General features: G+C 40.8%; 1 protein-coding gene across 1 annotated transcript in view; it reads right to left on the minus strand.

Moving 5' to 3' along the window:
• LOC109042965 (kelch-like protein 17) overlaps positions 1 to 22,414 on the minus strand; it is a 41,557-nt gene that overhangs the window by 14,983 nt on the left and 4,160 nt on the right. The window contains exons 3-4 of the mRNA XM_019059954.2: positions 16,687 to 16,808; positions 9,202 to 9,316 (exon numbers count right to left, since the gene is read on the minus strand). Of these exons, the coding sequence (XP_018915499.1) occupies positions 9,202 to 9,316; positions 16,687 to 16,808 (237 nt within the window). The remainder of the gene's footprint in view (positions 1 to 9,201; positions 9,317 to 16,686; positions 16,809 to 22,414) is intronic.

Genomic DNA, 22,414 nt, shown 5'->3' on the forward strand with positions numbered 1-22,414 from the left:
GTGAAATTCCCTGACAATGGAACAAATGTCGGATTGTTAAAAAGATATAAATAAAAGCTCGCTAGGTCGAACTACACGGAGAAAAAAACCTCATGCGTGGGACCCGAAGTTTAGGTCATATGGATCTCTTAGGTTTTCAGATTGAGCATCTGAACACTTTAGATCTAGCTGTCGAGGTTTGGATCACACATCTGAAACTTCAGTTCTTACATCTGAAGTACAAGTACTTCAGATGTGAGAACCGAAGTTTTTCGGATGTGAAAACCGAAGTACTTCAGATGTAAGAACTGAAGTTTCAGATGTGTGATCCAAACCTCGACAGCTAGATCTAAAGTGTTTAGATGCTCAATCCGAAAACTTCAGATATCCATATGACCTAAACTTCGGGTCCCACGCACGAAGTTTTTTTTCTCCGTGTACAGTTAAGATGAAATGCCGATTAAGTCGAATTTTTTTTCGGTAGTAGGTAGCAATAGTTTTCAGGCAAAATTTGATGTTCGAAACTTCAAACCCACGCGAGAAAGCAAAGAAAGGTGACTTGAAGATTTTTCCCTGATATTTCCAGGTTTTCCCTCACTTTTTAAATTTCCCTGACAATTCCCGGTTTCCCCGGAATTCCCTGACTGTGGCAACCCTGCTCTTCGCAGAACATGACTATGGAAGATGCCGTCCTGATCACCCCAAAACGAACCAAGGATCACCTCAACGGTCATTCTGATTGCCATTGATGGAGGCCCAAGCGCCCTCCGTTGAATTTTACGACGCAGCGCTAAAAGAATCCGACCCCACTTTTCATTTTCATTTTCACTGGGGTTCAATGTCAACCCGGCTCGGTAGCCGGGACCGCAAGCTTCCTTCACCGACCCCCCGTCTCTCGAGCACCTGAGAGGCCGTTTATCCCGAGTTCCCGACGTCCATTAATCTTTGCGCCGAAATGAAGTGCGAGGACCGGGATCAAGCGAGACAGTGTGTGCGAGAGAGAGGGTCCGGCGAGACGGGGGTGCGAGAGAGACGGAGCGCGAGGGGGCGGAGGCGGGGGAGGGGAGTGCGTGAGACTGGATCAATAATGGAGGGTGCTCCCCGCGGGGGCGGGGGTGTCTCGGGGGCACGGGGGACGGAGGGGGGCTCCGAGCAGACGGAACACGACTGGCAAGGTGCTCCGGTGTGGCGGTCACCGATTCGGAGCCGACACGCGACGATTACCGCTTCCGCGGGCACCTGTTGGGTTTAATTGGGTATCGGAAGTGAGAGTCGAAAAAGGTTTGCCCGATTGCGACGTTTCGAAATTTCTCACCGAAAAAAATTAAAAGTTGATGCAGCATTTCCGAAATTACTTTCTGAATTTTTTTTTTTTTTTGGGGGGGGGGGGGCGTAGCTCCGACTGGGGGCACTTCAGGAAAAAAGTTTATACAAGAAGTTTTAAATGCTGATTTCACATTTAAAAAATGCTGACTTATATACAGTATGATCCAGGGTTAAACGGCTAGACTGCAGGAGCCGAAATACTCCCAAACCCCCCTTCTTTAAACTGAGATTTTTATATTTTTTTTGCACCATTTATGAATTCAGGGATAAAAGTAAAGGGGAGTCCAAATCATGAGATTTGATTCGCAACCGTTGCCAAAATTCAGGAAAAACGATTTACTTTTCGACATTTTTTTGGAGGGGGGACTGGGGGAGGCGTAGCTCTGACTGGGGGCACTTTAGGAAAACCCTTCATACAAAAAGTTTCAAATGCTGATTTCACATTTAAAAAATGCTAACTTATATACAGGATGATCCAGGGTTAAACGGCCAGACTGCAAGCCGAAACACACACCCCCCCCCTCTTTAAATTTAGATTTTGATTTTTTTTAGATCATTCATGATTTCAGGGATAAAAGTAAAGGGGAGTCCAAACCGTGAGATTTGATTCGCAACCGTTGCGAAAAGTTAGTAAAAACGATTTACTTTTCGAAATTTTTTTGGAGGGGGGGGGGGAGGCGTAGCTCCGACTGGGGGCACTTTTAGAAAAAACTTTATGAAACAAAAAAGTCTTATTTTGACCCACAGGACACGCTCCTGCAGTATGGTCATTTAACCCAGGATCACCTTGTATTTTTTAAAGATGCCCGAAAAGTTTCTAAATGCTGATTTTATATTTAAAAAATGCTAAATTAACTACGCCAGCCGGACGGTGAGTTATTCAAAGCTATTTGTGCCAAAGACATTAGATTTAATGAAAAGTGGAGGATCCAGACACTGAAAAAAGTGGAAAGTCGTTTGATATCACCCTGGGGCCTATAAAAGGAAAAAAATCAACAGAATGATACAAAACATAGGTTAACGCCCTGCCTCTTCCGGGTTTGCTCACTAGTTGCCTTTGATTCGACTCGATAAAAAACTTCGTGGCGGGGCAATCAAACCCTCTTTGGTTAATTGCACGGTGCAGCTGGTAAATAATTCAAACGCCTTCAAATGGAAGGAACGCAGCACGCGATACTCTTTTTCTCATGAGCTCACAGCGCGCGTGGCCGTGGCCCCCACCGCACAGTGGACCGAACCACCGAGCAAACAATTTACAACTAAAACTGCACATTTTGATGTTTATTTCGTCATTTTATAAATATTGAGGGAATTGTCTGAAAGGGTATTGTATGAATTAACCCCTTTTAACCTTATACGTTTCGTATAACGAAGATATAAAAGCTTTTTAATCTTGTCCAACATCTTCTACCGACTTGCTCCACTGTAAGCCGTGTCATGTTCATAGTTAAGTCGAGCGTTCCCCACGCACTCAACATCGTCGATACGCCAAAGTAAGTAGCTGGGATCGAGGATGGGATTATTTTCCATGTTTCCTCTAAAGTTGTATCCCCTTTTTGAGGCGGAGCTCTTACACGCGGGCGAGAGACAATTTTGTGAAGAGCTTGGGTCTGATGACCAACATGATCACTTATTGGAATACATTTTGCGATGTAGAGCGACTATTTTTCATTCACTTCAGGAATAACATAAGTCCAATCAGCTTTCCTATACAAGTAGGTGCTTATAAATGGGCCTCAGGAACAGTGGTTCCTTGTTGAAAAATGAAGTAAAATTGTCAAGATTCTGTCAGTCCAAAAATTTGAAACTTAAAAGTCAGTCCCCGTCGGTGGCTTTCCGATAGGAAAATAGTCTTTACATTAAAATTGTATTCGGAGGTTATGAAAACTTAAGAGCAGTTGTGCGATGCATTATTTTTTTTTTTTTTTTTGATACACGCTTGCATAGCTAACGAGGTTTTATGATGCGACCTGTAAAGAGCGTATAGTTGGTAATTTTCATAAAATATTTAAAGGACTAAAAATGTGACTAAAGACCAAACATTTTGAAAATTTTCTTTGTAGAAATTCAATATACATTTCGCCTAGATAATTTTAAAAGTTGAGTTTTAGACTCAAAAAACCCAACTTAACAAAACAAGATTTAACTCAACAGAATCTCTTCTACGGTATAACATTTAACGCAGTTTTTTGGACATTTTACACTTTTTTGAAAAATTCCGGCAAGCAATCTTCAAAACACCATGAAATTTTACTAAAGGACATTACCACACAAACTTGGACTTGTTTTAACCGTCAAGTTCCTCGTAATGTGAAAATGCCAAAAACATGACTAAAAAAACCCCTAAAAAAACGCGATTTCCTTTTTTTTCAAAACTGTTATGGCAATTGTTTCAGAGTTCATGAAAATCATAGATAATTACCATTATGTGTCGGAATACATAAGCATCGCGAACAGTCCAAAAGTGATTTAACCCGATAAAAGAAACAATTCATCCCTAAACAACTGCGATAGGCCTATTTACTGGCCGAGTCGGCAGTCCATTTTACGTTATTTATGGAGGCCGATAAGCCCGTAGGTTATCTCTGGTCCGAGGCTGTCAGGATCGATAGGAAATGCCCGACTTTTCTCGCACAAATAACGGTAAAATGACGGTAGAAAACACGATTTTGGAGGCGAACCGGCAACATTCCTTGTCGTCGGTCCCATTTTTCATCTCGTCTCCGCTTTCGAGAGAGGATTCGGCTCAGACAGCCAAAATCCCGCGTGGGCGCGGTAAAAGGATGATTTTTTGGACCTTTTTCCTCCTAGCCTGCCAATCTGTTGACTGGCGAATTCTGGAATTGCTCAGGAATTGCGCGGAAGTAAAGGTCTCGATATACGATCAAATTCTCGAACCAATTACCAACAAATTGTCGGGAGTCATCAGTCTTAAACTCATTAATTTGCTTAGTTTTAAAATGAAAACTTGGCAAAAATGTTTCCTGAGGGAGGAAACGAGGAATGGTGGCAATCTTACTTTGAACAAAATAGTGCGGCCCGTCAAAATTTGATGGTAGATGATGACCATCAGTCATCAGCATGTCTCCTTTGATCGGAATTGGTTCGGAATTTGATCGTCTATCCAGGGCTTTAAGGAAACAAGCAGATGATTCTAAAATACCGATAGATTGTTGAGTGTTCGCGGAATCCGCTGCAGGGATGAATCGCATAATATTTCGACGCTCCTCTGACGTAAGGGCGTATCTCTGTTTCCATGTGTACCATGGAAGGCATGGAGTTCTATGGAGAACAGGGATCACGTGGAAATTGAGATACGCCCTTACGTCAGAGAAGCGAAGATTTGTGTAAAAAGTTGTAAAAATGGAATTGTCAACCAGAGCAACGTTTAAATCACAATTAGCAGAGGAGAATCAAAGTGAATTCCACCCAAAGTGTGCAGCTTTTTCTGAAATTTCAAAATTACTAAAATATACGTACAGTGATAAAATTTACACGCTCAGTTTCTTTTAAATCGAACATTTTTAGGAAGAAAAACCAAATAACAGTTTACTACTCAGGGCAATTCTTTAAACTAAGATGATGCACGATTTACACAGCATTGTAATTGCATTGACTCCCTTCTGCTAAGCACGATCCACTATAGAAGTTAACACAATTGGACGGATTTCATCAGAATTAAAGTTGTACGTAACTGAAATTATACTTTAGCCTCGAAACTATCAGACCTTTCAAACCGAAAATTTTACCGGTTTTCTCCTGATTATGCGCAACAATCAGCACTATTTTGGGTAAAAATCATGCGGCCATATTCATGTATAAACAACATTGTGTAAGCCAATTTTGTCACCTTGAAATGAAGTTACGTTCATTATCCATAAAAAAACAACGATATATGACTCGGCCATTTCTGTTCAAAATTTTGCTGACTTTTGCGTGTGATCAGAGGAAAAACTCAGTGAAATTGCTGGTCAGATATGTCCAAAACTTCCTCATAAAAATTAAAGTTATGAGTGAAAATTACGAGCCATTGAAATATAGTTACGAAGCGCGCTTCACTTCGATTTGGGCAAGTTGATTAAGCGAGCTCAAACATTCACGTCACAGCACAGACCGTTGCGTTGATCAGTGGCGAGGCTTTAATCATCGATTATCGATATAATCCCATTTGAAGCCATGGTAAAAAATCGATTAACAAGGTCTGTTTCCGTTGCGAACACCCTAATAATTGATGCATATCAGTTGAAGATATGGTAAAGAATCGATTATTGAGGTTCTCGTTGCGAAACCTCAGATAATCGATCCTTTACCACGGGTTAAACAGCAGATAAATCGATTCTTCGCAAAGCACGACACACTACCGGCGCACATGAGTTCGAGTCAACCGGAGAAGTTGGACATGAAATTTTTCACTAAAACTGCAAATTTTGATGTTTATTCCGTCAAATTTCACGTTTTAAGGAGTGCTTCTTGCAGAAAATTTCACGGGAAATTCAGTAGAACCACTTTCAGAACCTCAAAGTTTTATATGAACAGAGTTATGAGCGTTTAAAGTTTCCAAATTTTGTCCGTCCTCTCTCATTGACTCAATGCACGGTGCGGCGTTGACACGAGTCCTAGTTGAAACCAATGAAAACGTCTCACTCTAGACGACCTGCATCCTGCATAGCGACATCAAATCCCGGGGGAGGGGGATAGTGCCTTGCGGGAGGGCGATGAGAGGGGCTTTCGGGGGTGGCGACGCATCGGCAATAAAACATTTCGAGGAACATCAATAACAACGATGAAGAGTAAGAATCGAGTCCCAGAAGTGGGTCAGTTGATCCCCAGAACAATCTCAGCGAGTCAACCCTGTTCCTGTTTGGCTCGTCTTTTTATTGGCGGCGCTAATCCGGAAGACCAACCCCCTCCCTCGCGTGGCGTGGCGTCGGGGCGACCGTCCGTCTGGCCCTGTCACCTACTGCCCCCCCCCCCCCCCCCCCCCCACTGAGGACTGTGGAACTCGGAACTCAGGATTGAGATTCATCCCTAATTTGAAAGACTTGGATTTTAGGACTACTGACATTTCATGCAGAGGAAGCGTAGCAGGGGGGAATAGTTGTTTTCCTTTCACTGAAACTGAGTATGATAGGGTGGCATGAAACGTAAGAAAGAAATGAAAGATTGGAATTTCAGTGAAATATTTCATGAAATTTCTCGAGGCTATGAATTATTTCATATTTTTCAGGGGCTAGAGTATGCATCCCGAACTCAAATACACACAAATAGAAGGAAGTCGCAATTTTTACATTTTGCGAAACATGAAAAGGAACCGGTATTTTTCAATATCTTTCATAAATTTCTAAAATTTCATGGAATATTTCACGTGAAATTTCAAGCTTTTATTTAATATGAAATTTTGCCACCCTGAGTATGAATTTACAGGACCGAAACATGAATAATCTTCGAAACCCGTTAGGTTGGCAACGGAGCGCAAAAGCTAACACTTAGGACGGAATCAAAACATGAACCACTCTAATAACACTCGAGGTGGCGCACGAGCTTTTGCAGCGCAAAGGAAGCGAACGCTGTTGCCAAATTAAGCTAAATTCTACAATTTCTACCCGAGCGCTCTGCATAATCTCTTCGGACACAATGGCGATCATGGAGACATTTTTGAAGCTTCGGATTATTATCATTTTGTGCAATTTGATTTTATAGAGTAACTGGCAGATTATGGAAAAAAGGTGGATTCAGTGACAAGAATTAAATTACATGGAATAAATTCTTTCAGACACCTCCCATCCTCCCAAGTGTTTGTAAATATTCCTTTCCTAGCTGTCAAAGCCATGCCGCCTAATAATATTAGAGCCTACTTTTCCGGCAATTGGCGACCTACTGTAAAAATGCCTATCCAGTCACGAAGAAAACAAAATCCGTAAGAAAATTTCAGGCAAAGAGCTATCGAGAGAATGAGATAAAGGTCTTTGGAAAACATGTTTTGTCACAGGGTAGGGCTACGAATACTTACCTATCATGGAACCACTTACAAGGAAGGTTATGTGCTTATTTCTCCAAGTACCTAAAACTAGTTTCCCTACGATCTGGCGTGTACGCAGGGTGGATTTTCAAAGGAGGAGGAGGTGATTATTTGCACAAAGGCTGGATCCAGCTCTGCGCTGGCTGTGCTGCGCCCGGACCCTAGGACGAGACACTGGATTCTTGGCTCAAGACAAACACGCTGATTGAGCTACAGAGAAATTATTTTCGATCCTCCTGTCTAATTTATCTCTCTGCTCCCTCTCTTCTCATTCCGTGCCGCTTTCCGTCTCTTGTTTCCTTTCACGGTCCATAGTGCTTTTTTCGAACTTACGCTGAAAAATCGCTTTGAGGTATATTTTCTCGAGGATGGAAAGCTACGTAACGATAAAAAGAATGGGAATGACCTTGTATTTGGTCGTTAGAAAATCTTGAGGGTAGCAAGAGATGCCTCGTAGAATGAACTGGATGCCTGGTTAGCGTTACTAAATGCATAGTTAACCAGACATCTGATGCTGGTCAACAGATTTCGCGGTGATCATATTATCTTGGTAATGGGCCTGTTGCAAACTTTTACTAGAGCAAAAATAAGAGTTGTTTCTTATAGATAATGCCTCAAAAATCACGATGAGCGCATCGGCAAAGTCTGAAATGCACTCATAACTTCACAATCTGCGTAAGAAATTTGCGTTTTTTTAAGCTTCCCGCTTCAAAAACGATACTACGGCATAGGTGAACATTTTGTTAGAGGAGTCGCTCCATCGTCGGCGATATTCATCATGGCCGACGCTTGCACGCAGTTCCGCGCGTAATTCAAGGAGAGTTCAAGGTCAATCAATTCGGGCGTGGAAAATATGGACGTTAACACACCGATTGTTATCTGGTCTAATCCAGTTCAGGTGTTATCTCGTCCCATCAAACGTGTTTTGGCGGATTGCCGTCGGCTATGATGATTATTGCCGACGATGGAACGACTCCTCTTACAAAATGTTCACCTGTGCCGTAGTATCGTTTTTGAAGCGGGAAGCTCAAAAAACCGCAAATTTCTTACGCAGTTTGTGAAGTTATGAGTGCATTTCAGAGTTTGCCGATGCGCTCATCGTGATTTTTGAGGCATTATCTATAAGAAACAACTCTTAGTTTAGCTCTAGCAAAAGTTTGCAACAGGCCCATTGTAGTGTTGGGTGCAAAAAAGGCAGCTCTTGGTTGTGTTGTCTCCAAAATTTCACTGCTAATTTATGTATCAGAGAGGAAACTATTCAATAAATTTTCTGAAATTTTCCGTTTTCAGCATTGTAAAATCATGAAAAAAATTCGGTAAAAGTTTGAAAGAATGCCATAGAATTTGCTTTTATTATAATGGATGAAACGTTAGCGGAGATTTTGAGTCCCCGCAACTAAGAAATGCCCTTTCTGCACCCAGCGCTTTAATTGGACGTATTTAGGTTAAAAAGAACTACACGTGCATAGGGTTTGCGTGTAACATAGTTCCTTTTAGCATAAATAGTCCAATTAAGGATTAGCTTGGTGAATTTTCCCTTTTTACAGCAGGTTATAAATGAGGCAGTCGTCTGAAAGTACCTCAATGTAACAATTTTTTTTCTGATTTGATCCATAAATGTCATCGCAAATGTTGAGAATGATTGTTTGCTCGAACTTTCGAAAGGGTAGCGGCTCAAAAGAGGTGGGGTTTGGAAGAAAAAGTTACTTATTACACAAAAGAATTGTATTGGCCCACAGAGTCTCCTTCGGTTATATGAGAGCATAGTTTTAAATTACCCTGTAGCGCTAGGAATTCAGTAGCCACACTACTAATCTTTTATTCCGTGCAAGATCGAAATGGTAGCTTGATATACGCAGAGTAATGGGTTCACTCACCTGCAAAACTCCTAATTCCGAGGCAGTTGGAAGGATGCAGCTGACGCAAAAGGAACTTACAACAGGCTTCACGCACTAGGTTTATTTGCAGAAGATTCGAGGCTGGTAGTAAGACCTGCAACAATAACAAGACGACATCAGAATTGAGTTGAAACATCGATTCGTACTCCCGCCCCAAGGGAAATCGCGACACGAAACATTTCAGTTTTTCACCCCGAGGAGCGATTCCAGTTTCGGAAGTTCAATTTTAGCTTCACGTCGCACAGTGGATGATCGAGTCAATTGGAGGGGTCGGACATTAAACTTTTGGGCTAAAGATGCAAATTTTCAAGTTTATTTCGTCACATTTTAAATCTTAAGGGGTGCTTCTAGAATCAAATTTCACAAAAAAACCAATGGAGCTTTTTTTTATAACCTCACAGTTTTGTATATGCGGAGTTATAAGCGTTTAAAGTTTCCAAATTTTGTCCAACCTCTCCTGTTGACTCGATCCACTGTGCGTCGTTGTAAACATGATCCGGTGGCCCGGATTCAAGATTTTCGCAAGATGGATTGTCATCGTTTTGGTTCAAAATTCTTCGTGCTTAATCAGAATTGTGTTTTGAAAATTTCGTACTTAAACGTCAAAATTATTTATGCAAAAAAGGGAAAAATCCAAGCAAAAGACGACTCGGTAAAGTTGATCAATGGAAACTCTACAGATCATGCTCAGATATGTATATTTTTTGAGAGTAAACAATTTTATCGATTGGTATCGATTATAAATCCATTGAAAACTATTAAAATATTTTTCAGAGCACTGACGATGTCGCAACAAAATAATCAGTAATAGTTAATTTCATCAGCGCAATAGACAACGCTGGAATTAAGTTATAAGATGTAAGACGAACAAGCGTAGTACGCTCAGTTGGTATCGCATGCAATGAAGACGGGACGAATATCATCATAACTCCTGGATACAACTATTCGACCTCTGCGGATGTCCGTGTTGCGTGCGCCAGAATTGAAGGCGTTTTGATTCTCCAGCTACTTACCGCTTGAACTGCGACAAAGCGCGCGGACGAGTTAAACATGGCGTGTCGCGATACTTACATCCCACACTTGACTGCATGTGTTCGTGGCGAAGAGATACATTTTTAGTGTAAACGAAAATGGAAGGCGCTCCATCATTTTGGATCCTCGCAATGCAGCCCGCTATATGCCATTGCAGTGTTAACGAAGAATGGAAGGCGCTTTTGTTAATGGACCACTAGACAAGGTACGAAATTAAGCATTCTAATACATGTTTATTAACCAGAATTTTACGTAGAACACGATTCGCGCAACGAAAATTACTGAAATAAACTTCTAACGAAGATATCAACGTTTTGATTTCACATTGGTTACGAGGAATTTGAACTGCCCGCTCACAAGAAACTCAAAGCTCTACGTGAGTAAAATTGTGCACTACAACGGTTTCAGCAAGCTTCTCAATCGAGCAATGTTCATTTCCCACCGTGTGTTGTTCAAACTATAATCAACTTGCTATAGCTGAACCAAAGCGTGATGATTGAGGTTGCCAGATTTTTATATTGCAGAGACTCTCATGATAACGTTTAGCGCGCGATGTGAGTCACGTAAAGCATTGAGTTTTCATTAGCGGTTGGTTTGAATTCACGCATCAAGAATCATCAAATATCTTCGTTAGGAGTCGATTTCGGTAATTTTGGTTGTGTGCATCGTGTTTTACGTGAAATTTTTGTTGCGAAACATGTATCAGAATGCTGAAATTCGTGCCTCGTCTAGTGGTCCATTTGGACTTTTCAGGCACTCGCCACTTCACCCGCGGCGCAGACACGGAGGCGCGCAGCGGGCTGCACTGCGAGGATCCGAAATGATGGGGCGCCTTCCGTTTTCGTTTACACTAAAAAGGCGTCTCTTTGACACGAACACATGCAGTCAAGTGTGGGATGTAAGTATCGCGACACGCGACGTTTAACTTGTCCGCGCGCTGCGTCGCAGTTCAAGCGGTAAGTAGCTAGAGAATCAAAACGCCTTCAATTCTGGCGCACGCAACACGGACATCCGCAGAGGCCGAATAGTTGCATTCAGGAGTTATGATGATATTCGTCCCGTCTTCATTGCATGCGATACTAACTGAGCGTACTTCGCTTGTTCGTCTTACATCTTCACTTAATTCCAATGATTTTTTGATGCGACATTGTCAATGTTCAGAAAATATTTTGATTGTTTCAATGATTTCAAAATTCGCCACCCCTTGAAACCGGAAAAAATGTGGATATCTGAGAATGATTTGTATAAATTCCGACAAACCACTTTAACGCGACGTTGTTTGTTTGGATTTGTTTGAAAAAACACGATCTGAGCGATCTGCTTCAATGACGACATTAAAGGTTAAGAATTGCATTAATGGTCCTGTGATCACTGCGATTGTAGTTGACTCTTCTGCCATGCTAAAAAAGTACACCGAATGAACATTCGGGAGTTGCCAAATTTTTCGGGATAAAACAGTATTTTAGAGGAAAGTTATGAATAATTCCTCTTAGAAGTTTAAGATATTTTAGATTAAATTGCGAACAAAATCGTATGAAAATTTCTAAGAAAAGCATACACAATCCTCCCTGCAAATTCGTACCTTCCTGGAGGAAATATGAAAACGTCTGCCGATTCATAGGACGTATTTTCTTAGCACGACATTATTACGGTGTCACTCTCAAGGAACTTGACGGATATAATCAGTAGACTTTATTAAAGAAACAGCGAATAAAGAGACCTGGAGAATTTTGATTGGGGATTTCGAACCAATTTGCCTTAGGGCATGCAAATACAAGCTCGCTGAGTTGAGGTGTCGGGACAAAAAGTTTTACCGTGGGGGTGAAAGGGAGCCGAGCTTCCACGGTGTTGCCTTTTGGAGAAATAAAGAGGTAGTGCTCAAGAAGGGTTCCAAGGTTAGGTACCTATTTCGGCCTTTTTGGGTACAGCCGTCTCTTCAATATGGACTTATCGCAAACCTCAGCTGGAGGAAAAATAAGAGTTGATTTTTATGGCTTGTATTTCAGACCTTCCTGATGCACTCATCGTGATGTTTATAAAAAATAGCTCTTGTTTTTGCTCTGCCCATTGTAACTACCCCATTGTAACAGGCCCATTGTAACTACATTGACAAGAAGACGCTATGCTTTCATCAGTGAGCACGATATTTTTTCCAAGAAACCGTTTATTGCACCAACTTCCCATCAATAAAAAATAAATGCATTAGTTGCACCGCGAGAAGGGTTTTCATTTTCAAAAATACACAATTGTGATCAAAGATGGTTTTGACCATTATTTAGGAGTCCATGTTCATACCGCACTTAGAAAAAAAATGACTTGGATTTGCAGACAAGCAAATGTTCTCTAAAATCGGATATAAAATCGCTTGAACAAGGTAGATTTATGCTTGATATAGGCGACCCTTTCCATCACATACGTATCGATTTTGCTTGATTTAAGAGCATTTTTTTCTTGGTGGAAAATTCTACAAAATGCCTATTTAAATTAAGTCGCTTATTGCTTCACAGAGATCCGGCAGAAAACTGGTCTGTAAGTGTTCTTCCCACAGAACGCCCATAATTATGCCAATTTCTTACTTTTTTGTAGCTCAAATTACATAACTATCGGATTGAAAGCGTAATAAGAATAATAAATATGAGGAAGGAGGCGGAAGATAAGAAGAAAGAGAAGAGAAAGGAGAGAAAGGGGCAGAAGAAGAGGAGGCGACGACATAGAAATAATTGTAAAACTCTTTCCTTCGACTGCTGCAGTCTACAATACAGACTTTGTATAAATGGCAGCCCTGTTCCGAAATTACCTAAACTTTAAATAGAACTCAACTAGCGTGTTCCGCATCCAAAAGAGCAACATTTTCGGGAAAGGCGACCGGCAAGGGTGAGGGGGGGAGGATGCGCGAAGAAAAAAGTTTGGGGATAAGGAGCGAGACGCAGGATGAAGTTGAGAGAGGGGCGAAAAACTACTTTACCCTCAAGTGACGAAACTTTACAGCAGAGACAAAGACATATTGAGGATTTTTGCGAGAAGGATGTAGTCTTTGTTTTGACTGATCGGTGTTTGTGTTCCATTCTTTTGATTGAACCCCGAGATAAAAAATATGCTTCCTCGCACGGAGGAGAGATTTCTCAGGAAGATGATTCTGTTGCCTTGTTATTTTAACATTTCGACTCTTTTGAGACAGTATTTTGTTCACGGTATCCATCTGCTAACCTTATTCTAAATATTTTTACTGAAATCTCATGAATTCGTAATATATTCATAACATATCTCATAAACTGGAGGTAATTTTTCAGGAAAATGAAGAAACGAGAATGAAACATACCAGGGGATGAAGATTTGATTCCTTGGTATTTCAAGGGCAATTTTGGATTTAGAAGTATGCTTCAGACGAACGAATCGCAAAAAAGGAATGGCAAAATAATTTGGAGGCAAGTTTTGAGATGAAATTTTCAAATAGTGCGTCGGCTCCAATGCATTTTCAGTTCATCATAAGGAAGTTTCGGAGAACGGTATAAATGTGCAGACGAACGAAAAATGTACCATCAATGACCGAGACCTGAATTAAACGTTTTTGATACCCTGCATACGGAAACTATAGGTTGAACTATTGAAGTGATAGAAAACAAATTACGGCTGCCCCGAAATACTGAATTTATCGACACGATCAGAATTATCAGGACCATTAAGATGAATTCCAACCAATAATGATTTCTCTCCTTAAAAAAAACATTTTTTGCCTCATGAGAATAAATTCTTTTTATAAAATTAAAAATATAAAGAAATCAATAAACCAATTGAGCCAACTCACGCTTTATCTACTTCCTATTTTGGACCTTCTTCCATAGAATTTTGAGTGATTACATCTTCGTGCTGCCATTTCGTTTTTCGAGGTAAATTTTTTCTTCCACCGATACAGTATATACTTGATAAACATTTTTATACGATGAATAATTTTTCTCCATACATACGAACCGATTTCCACGCATGTCTCAACCGCTCATTTCCTCCTAAAAGCGTGAGAAAATCTTTACCCCCATATTCCTCCAAAGCTCTCGTCCGGATAATGTTCCACTCCCTCCCCCTCTCCACCACGACATGCGACAAGCAGGAAATCCGAATGACATCAAAAGTAGCTTTGCGGCAACAACACATGGCAAAGCGACGGGAGACGACTAGGGTGCCAGACAGCAGAAACACACTACAAAATCCTTCAGAAAATGAAAAATCCACGGTCAAACTTGACAACAAGGCGGGCTAGACGCGCGGCCTGCAGAAAAGTGAGGGGGAGAGGCGGACGAAACTTGTGCATTACGCGGCATCTTAGGCGCGGAGCACGCCGCGCCTTCGAACAAGGGAGCTATGCAGCCGGCTATGCACGACGACTGCGGCGGCATTGCAGCCGGCGCCTTCGAGCGGGGCGGCCGCAACCCGGCGCGCGCGGGAGCAGCGCCGGGAGCATCGACCTCGAATTCCGTGCTTGCTGCCAGTCGATCCGCTAATTTCCATGTCTAAGACCCCCAAGTCGGGTATTTCCGCCGAACGAGCGTTATTAAAATCTCGTCGGGGGTTTGACGGCCCGTGCCGCCTCTCATTACTGCAGTGCTTAGCGGGAACCGCGTATCTACGTGGAGATTTTTCTGAACTTGGGTGGTTCTTTCTCAGGCGGAATGGTCGGGTTCGATGAGGCGGGCAAAAACATGAATGAACACTACCGTGCTAAGGAAAAGCGCCGTATGGACCTTCAGGCGTTGCCAAATTCTTTCGGTAAATCACGAAATTTTGTGGAAATTTATAAATCTTTTCCTAAAATTTTTCAGATAATTTTGTTCGCAATTTCGACTAAAGTTCCTGAAAATTTCAATGAAATATATTCATAGCTTCCCTCAAAAACACGGCGTCTAGAATTTTTGAGCAGGTTCATTCCCTGATTTTCAGAAGCTCATTCCCTGATGAGAAACCGAAGTTTTCTCCCACCTCCCCGGGATTTTCTGGGGGAAAAGAATAAAATTCTCCAGATTTTCATGTATGAATATCGATTTTAATTCATCTTTCAGCCATTTCTTTGGCGCACATTCAACATTTTAATTCCGATAGCGTTCCTGATGTTTATATTATCTGGCCAATGAAAGTTTCTCCATTCATTTGATGATTTGAAGCTTCAAATGTGTCATTCAAGAAGTTGATAATAGCGCTCGATCAGATTAGACCGCCAAATTTGAAAACGAAATGATCCCCAAGCGGTAGAGGAAGAGATTCCCGGTTTCTGGAACAGATCTCTTGACTTTTCCCTGATTTTTCATGTAAATTTTTATTCCCTGATGAATCCCGGTTTTCCGTGGTTTTCCCCGGTCTAGACACCATGCTCAAAAATGAACATTTTATTGGAGGAAATTTGGCAACTCTCGAATGTTCATACGACGTTTTTCCTTAGCACGGCGGAACAAGGCACGCACGTTCGACGTTCGGTCTTGCGCTCCTCCATTAGCTTTGATGAGATATGCTCGCTATTGATGCAGTTTGACGGGAAAGGGGGCTCAGCTAGGAACCCCCGCCCACTCTACCAAAGTACTACCTTTCTCATTTGAGAAAATATCAAGAAGGTTTAGGTGCATTGTTACCACAGCGGGCTGATAATTGGACGTACTCCTGCCAAACGGAACTATGTGCATTATGGCGTGAGCCCTACTACGCATATATTCTTAAGGGTCTCAGGGCTCGTGTCTTAATGCACATAGTTTTGTTTAGCAGAAATACGTCCGATTGAAATTGATAAACAAAGGAAAACATGTGAAAACGAAGGGATCCTATTGGTGGAAGCGGGTGGTTGCAATTGAAGTAAGTTATAGAATAGACTATAACTAACAGCAACTCACAAGAGATCCTATAGTTAGTCCATACAACCTTAGTCTATAACAACCGCCCGTTCCAACCAAGTGGATCACTCCATTTTCTTTTGTCTATCGCTTTGTCTATCATTTTCAATAATCGCCCCGCGAGTTGGAGAACGATTTGACAGTCGATCGATGAATTAGACTACAGTTTGCAATTAAGAACTACAATTTCTGGCTCTTAGATAAAGACAAGTATCTGCTTAGGGAAACTAATGGCACATATGTTCTTTAAAAAATAAGCCAGAGACTGTATTTCCTAATTGCAAAATGTAGTCAAATTAATGATTTCTGGATTTGAGGACATTTTTAAAAAAATTCGAGCACCAAATCGCGCTGTAATATATCAAGTATTTGTATTTTGTATGTACACAAAATTTGACCAAAATACACTTTGAATTATTTTTAACTTTTTGTAGATATTGAAGATACAGATTTCCGTGGAAGGTCGAAACCAATGGTCAAATCAGATATACATATGACTCTTGGTGGGTCAAATTTAAATAAGTAAATAGTATCATAAAACAAAATAAATAAACGACCTTACCTGAACATTATCTTCTGTAATTTGTACTTCGCCAGTATAGGAATAGTCGACTAAAAGTCGAAGTGCGGTGGGATCTACATCGTGCAAAACTATTTCCCTGGCCGATTTCTCTGCCATGTCATCTGCAAAAGAACAACGACGATTAAAACTAAATATGATTTTGAGAACTAATGATTTAAAACCGCTATCAGGTCGACGATTTCGAGAGGAGAAATCGTATTGAGAACCGAGGAGTTCGGAAAATCTTCATCCGCCAGAAATCATTTCGGGCCGCCTTTTCAGAAAATACAATATATTTTTAAATAAGAATATGGCATCCCTGTCATCTTTGACGTGTTATTTTCATAAATTTCTCGAGAAAAAACACCTTGAAATTGCTGTTAAAACGTTTTGACCTTCAAAATTATCTCAAAAATACCTCCCGGACCCCTCCTAGAAGCCAAGAATGGCCCAATTGGCCTCGGCATTGTATTTTCTGGACAAGTGTATCGATGGCTAAAGTGTGAAATCTCAAATTGAAAACATTTTTGCGACGTTGCAGATCTTCGGTAATGCTTTATTTTTTCTTTGGAAAACTATTCAACTTAATTTCTTGGACACTTCCTCGACTTTTCTTCTCTGTTAGCAGATTATTCCGCCACTTCAAGGGCTATTTTTCTGCTATTTTCTTACTTTCCAGTTATATAAATGGCTTGTTTCCCTCCGGAAAAATAAAATAGAAACACAGATTTTGAAACACCGCAATGGAGATACGTGACTTTGCACTTTAGCCATCGTTGTTTACGAAAAAATAAAAACTTAATGTTCCTCGTCTGACAAAGATTCGTCGAATCTACCATCATCTTACAGGCTGGCTTCAAAATGCTCACGATAATCAGTTCTCATTGTCGTAGACCGCGTCATAAAACAATAATAAATAATGAGGAAACCACTCATCCTCGGGGGACCTTCAACTTCAAAAGGTGATTCGGAAAACTCTTGTCCGATGATATTCAAGTTTATTCGCTGACCATGTCCTTGAAAACTGGCTTACCGATGTCCGACATCCGTTGCTCATCGCTGTCACATCGAGGGAACATTACCCCGAGCTCCATGCATCGTCGAGGGGGTTTTTTTCTCAACTTTCAGGCGAAAGGCAGGGCTGCCCTCATCTTGTTGACAACATTTGCTCAACGGTTCGAGAGTGCTAACCTTCACCCTGTTTTCTTCATTGCCGGCGCCATTAGTCTAATTGAAGCTATTCCTGTTTGATGGTCTCGAGTTATGACTTTCGACCGATTAAGAGACTCAACAGTCCCCGATGGTGCCAAACTGTGCTCTCAAGATTTGGAATTGAAGGAGAGAGGGATGATTGGGGATGATCGATTCTGGCATCGTTACCTTGTTTCGAGTCTAATTACAAAATGTTGAGTAATTTTAATTTTGGACCAATAATCAGGGTTGCCACAGTATCCAGAGAATGAGATTCCCTGACATTTCCCTGATTTCCCTAACAGATCTTGGTGAAATTCCCTGACGATTGAAGGTGAGACGGATGGTTAAGAAGACATAAATGAAAATAGTCTTCAGGCAAAAGTTCTTGTTCAAAATCTCAAACCAATTCTAGAAAGTAAATGAAGGTGATTTAACAAATTTTCCCTGACATTTTCGTCATTTTCCCTTAAATTTCCCGGTTTTCCCTGACTTTTAAAATTCCCTTACATGTCCCGGTTTTCCCTGACTGTGGCAACCCTGAATAATCGGTCAGCATTTGGGAACGATGGTTCAGACTTCTAATACGACAAAATGGTGTGAGGTGTGTTTAGCACAACATACAATGACCAGCATCGGGATATCGTAAAAACAACCGAGCCACGCAGGTATTGTTAATTTTTTTTTCCGGGTAAATTAATTCTTGAGGATTTATCAAAGCTGCAACTTAAAAGTGTTTCAAACATTTCTCAGTCCAATGCGTACAAAAAATTGTCGATACATCGGAAAATTAATTTCCCTGAAAATCTTAGGCCGCGTGTACTCGTGTAGACTTCGGGGAAAAGTTGCTTGCCTTGCCAGATCTTCTCGAGCAGAAATACTAATTTAAGATAAAACCCTTGACTTGCCGATTAGAAATGTGCTACAACGCATAGTTAGCGTCAGTTGTGAAACCTAGTATTTTTGGTTTTCTTTCTTAAAGAAGCGATTTTCCGAAATATTCATTCCGATGATCGGAAAATTCTTGTACATTGGCGAGAAGAAAAAAATCAAATCCTTTTAATTATATTACCTTAGAGTGCCTGTTCTTTTGACAAATTTGGGTGAGAGTTTTTGCCCTGACCTTTTCAAATTTTAGCCCCCATCCCTCCGAGAACAATAAATCGTGGGCCTCGAACACGAATAGAAGTTTGTGCTAGTTTTCTGAATTGATCCCGAATGGTGTTATAGAGTTATTTTGTTAGTACCATGCGGCAACAATCGGTAGTCCTTCGCTTGTAGAGCGAATTTCGGGATTGAGATGATTAATTACTTTATCCCGTGAGACTAATTTTAGTTTGATAATTGTAAAAGCGTCACGTGTCGCTACCATCGACGATTAGAAGACCTTCAGTCGTATACAAGTGCTTAAGGAACGCGATAATCGAGGTATTTTTCGACTCGTAGATTTTCCACGAAAAAGGGCGTTTGAAGCAGAAATTTCTGCTTGAGCTTTCGGGTATTGTTTTCTTATTGTGGTGGATGAATTACCACGAATTCTGATACAAAAAACAGTATTGAGCTTTTAACGAAGCCGGAAAACAATTTAGGTGCAAATTTGGGACTAATCTGTGAGCCGGAATATTTGAGATTTTATGGAATTTCGTTTCGAGAAAATCGAATCAAAATAGGTTTAGATGGTTTCGGAGACGCATGACGATGCGATCGAAGATGAAAGAAATCAAAGCAAAATTCTGCTTTGAAATTAATTTATTTTTGATAATCTAAAAAATAAATTAAACGGAGGTTACGCGGTCTATACGGCTTAATTTTCTCATAAAAAAAAATATATATAGGAAAAAATTAGGGGACGTAGAATTCAGTTAGGTTAATTATGGTTAACTCTGTTGGATTGATTTTCCGGAATTTTTTATCTTGTCTGAGGCACGTCTAAACCCTTCAGTTCTAAACAACTTTATTGTTGAGCTTTATGATAGGTCAAAACTATAAACATGCCTCTCTACCAACCAGAATCAGAAATTTTTTCGAGTGACTTTAAAGTCTCCAAATCTATCCTCCCCAAGTCACGTACCGTAACATTCCAAGGACATTACCCCCGAATCCCCGAGAGCACGAGGGACAGCCCCCATAATACACGGGTAAGTCTCGGTGAAATGTGCATTATTAGGCTCCTTTCCTTGGCGCGTAGTTTACAAAGAACTTGCTCGACGTCAAATGGCAGGTAAACACGTGAAAAAGACGATTAGCTATTCTATGCTCACGCGCATGTCTGAAGAGACGCAGCACGATGTCGCCGTGCGGCACGCAGTGGATCGAGTCAATTAAAGAGGTCGGACAAGAAATTTTTGACTAAGAATACAAATTTTGATGTTTATTTTGTCACATTTTAAATTTTAAAGGGTGCTTCACGAAGAAAATTTTACGAGAAAACTAATGAGACAGCTTTAAGAACTTCAACGTTTCGTATAAACGGAGTTTTAAGTGTTTAAAGTGTCCACATTTTGTTCGACCTCTCCTATTGACTCGATCCACTATGCGGCATTTTACTCCCTACATACGGATTGAACCGGAATGAAATTCAGTTACCAAACTAACAGCTCGATGTAACGAACTGAATGATTTGATCGTTTTTCAGTACCGAACGCTTGGTCAATATGATTGTGCCTTTTTTTTTTTTTGCATGATGTTCATTTTTTTAGATGCAGTTTATGAATCATATTGCAATAAACAATTAATATTTTTGGTTCATCCGTATCAGCACCTGAACGCACCTTCATATGGAGAAATGAATGGCACGAAAATGTTATTTCTATCGTGTACCGAAAATAGTGGTCCCTCATTGCAAAATAAAACGTGCTTCATGAAGACAATTTCACGAGAAAACCAATGAACCGATTTCAGAACTTCAAAGTTTCGTACAAACGGAGTTATGAGCGTTTAGAATTTCCAAATTTTGTTCGACCTCTCCTATCGACTCGATCCACTGTGCGGCGCCACACGTCACCGCGTCGCGACGCGACGGGACGCGACACCGCGATTTACATACCAATTAAAATGAGTGCTCCGTCCGAGCGTGCCGAGTTGCATAGCTTTCAGGCGCTTTGCATTTTTATTTGGAATAAAAATGGTTATTGCACGGCTCGATCCAGCTAGAGCTTTGACCCTAAAGCTGGAGGAGCTATTAGGCTTCCGTCACAATCGCTACTTTTAGCAAGGGCGAAAGAGGGATGAAAGAAGGAGGAATATGCACCGATAAAAAACGTCGTAAGATTCTTGGCACCGTTTGATTTAATAAAAAATACAGCTAAAGGCGCCGCGGTAACTTAAAGTCACTCTCACCAGACGTTTGATGCGACTACCAAGTATTCGGTATCCTTATTGCGTTTCCACGCCAACTGACCGACTGCACTGCGTTTGGCGCAATGCGAGAAGTATTCATGCAGTCTTGTAGGCGCTAACATGGGCCTTGCGCCGACCGCACTGTTAGGCGCTATGCGTGAAGTATTCTTAAAGTCTTACAGGCGCTAATATACGTTCAACGCCGGCCGCACTGTGTTTGGCGCGATTATTCGAACTCGCAGCATCGAATAATAGAGCTTAAAAGGCCTTTGTTGTGTTTCGACGCCGCGCGCCGTATGAGTATTCCACCGTTGCATCGTTAAGAAAAGTTAGGAAAGTTCTTTATACCCATGACTATTATTCAATATTTTCACTTCATCTTTTTGATCGTAAGACGTCGATGACTTGTCAACAAACTAACCTGAACTAGCGTCAACATAAAAATTCGTCTATTTTCCAACTGTTTCCTGTTAACTTCATTTCAAATTCGTGCATTCCTGTAGCATATGCTAAGGTTTTTACTCGCGCAATCCTTGTGCCTTTTTCGCGCAATTATCATATATTTTCTTAGACAATTTGCGCAATCCTGGATTACCGGTATAAGTAGTTGCTGTTTGGACGGATCTAATTATTGTTTTCTGATCTGCAAGAATCACGAATTGAAACACAATTTTTTGATCAGAGTGACTGACCCATTAAATAATGCTGATTGCGTCCTAACTGTCAGTCTTGTGCGCTTATGAAAGTAGTTAAAAGAATTCTCATAGACAGTATAGACAGCGTAATTAATAAAAATGAAAAACCAGTGGTAGTTGGACCACGTTTCGTAGATAGAAACCAAGCCGCATCAGCTATTGTTAAATTTGACGGAGCAATTTAATTTTTTTCAATAAAATTTTTGTGCGAATTCCTTGGAAAAATTTAAGGAATTTGCTTCGTACTATGCAGAAAACTCACTGAAATTTGCACAAAAATCCGCACAACCGTTTTCAAGTAAAAAATTAAATTACCTTTAAAACCTTCAAAATTAAATATATTTGATCTTATACTATCAGTTATCCCGCGGAGTGAAGTTCAAATTGAATTTTTCTGCATAGCCTGTTTTGAGTGTTTTGTACCTAAAAAAAACCGAGTCAAATGAATAAAGAGGGCAATTCGCTCTGCGCGCGAGGGTGGAAATAAAAAGAAATCCGAGAAG

The sequence above is a fragment of the Bemisia tabaci genome, chromosome 6 (assembly GCF_918797505.1).
Source record: "Bemisia tabaci chromosome 6, PGI_BMITA_v3".
Lineage (NCBI taxonomy): Eukaryota > Metazoa > Arthropoda > Insecta > Hemiptera > Aleyrodidae > Bemisia > Bemisia tabaci.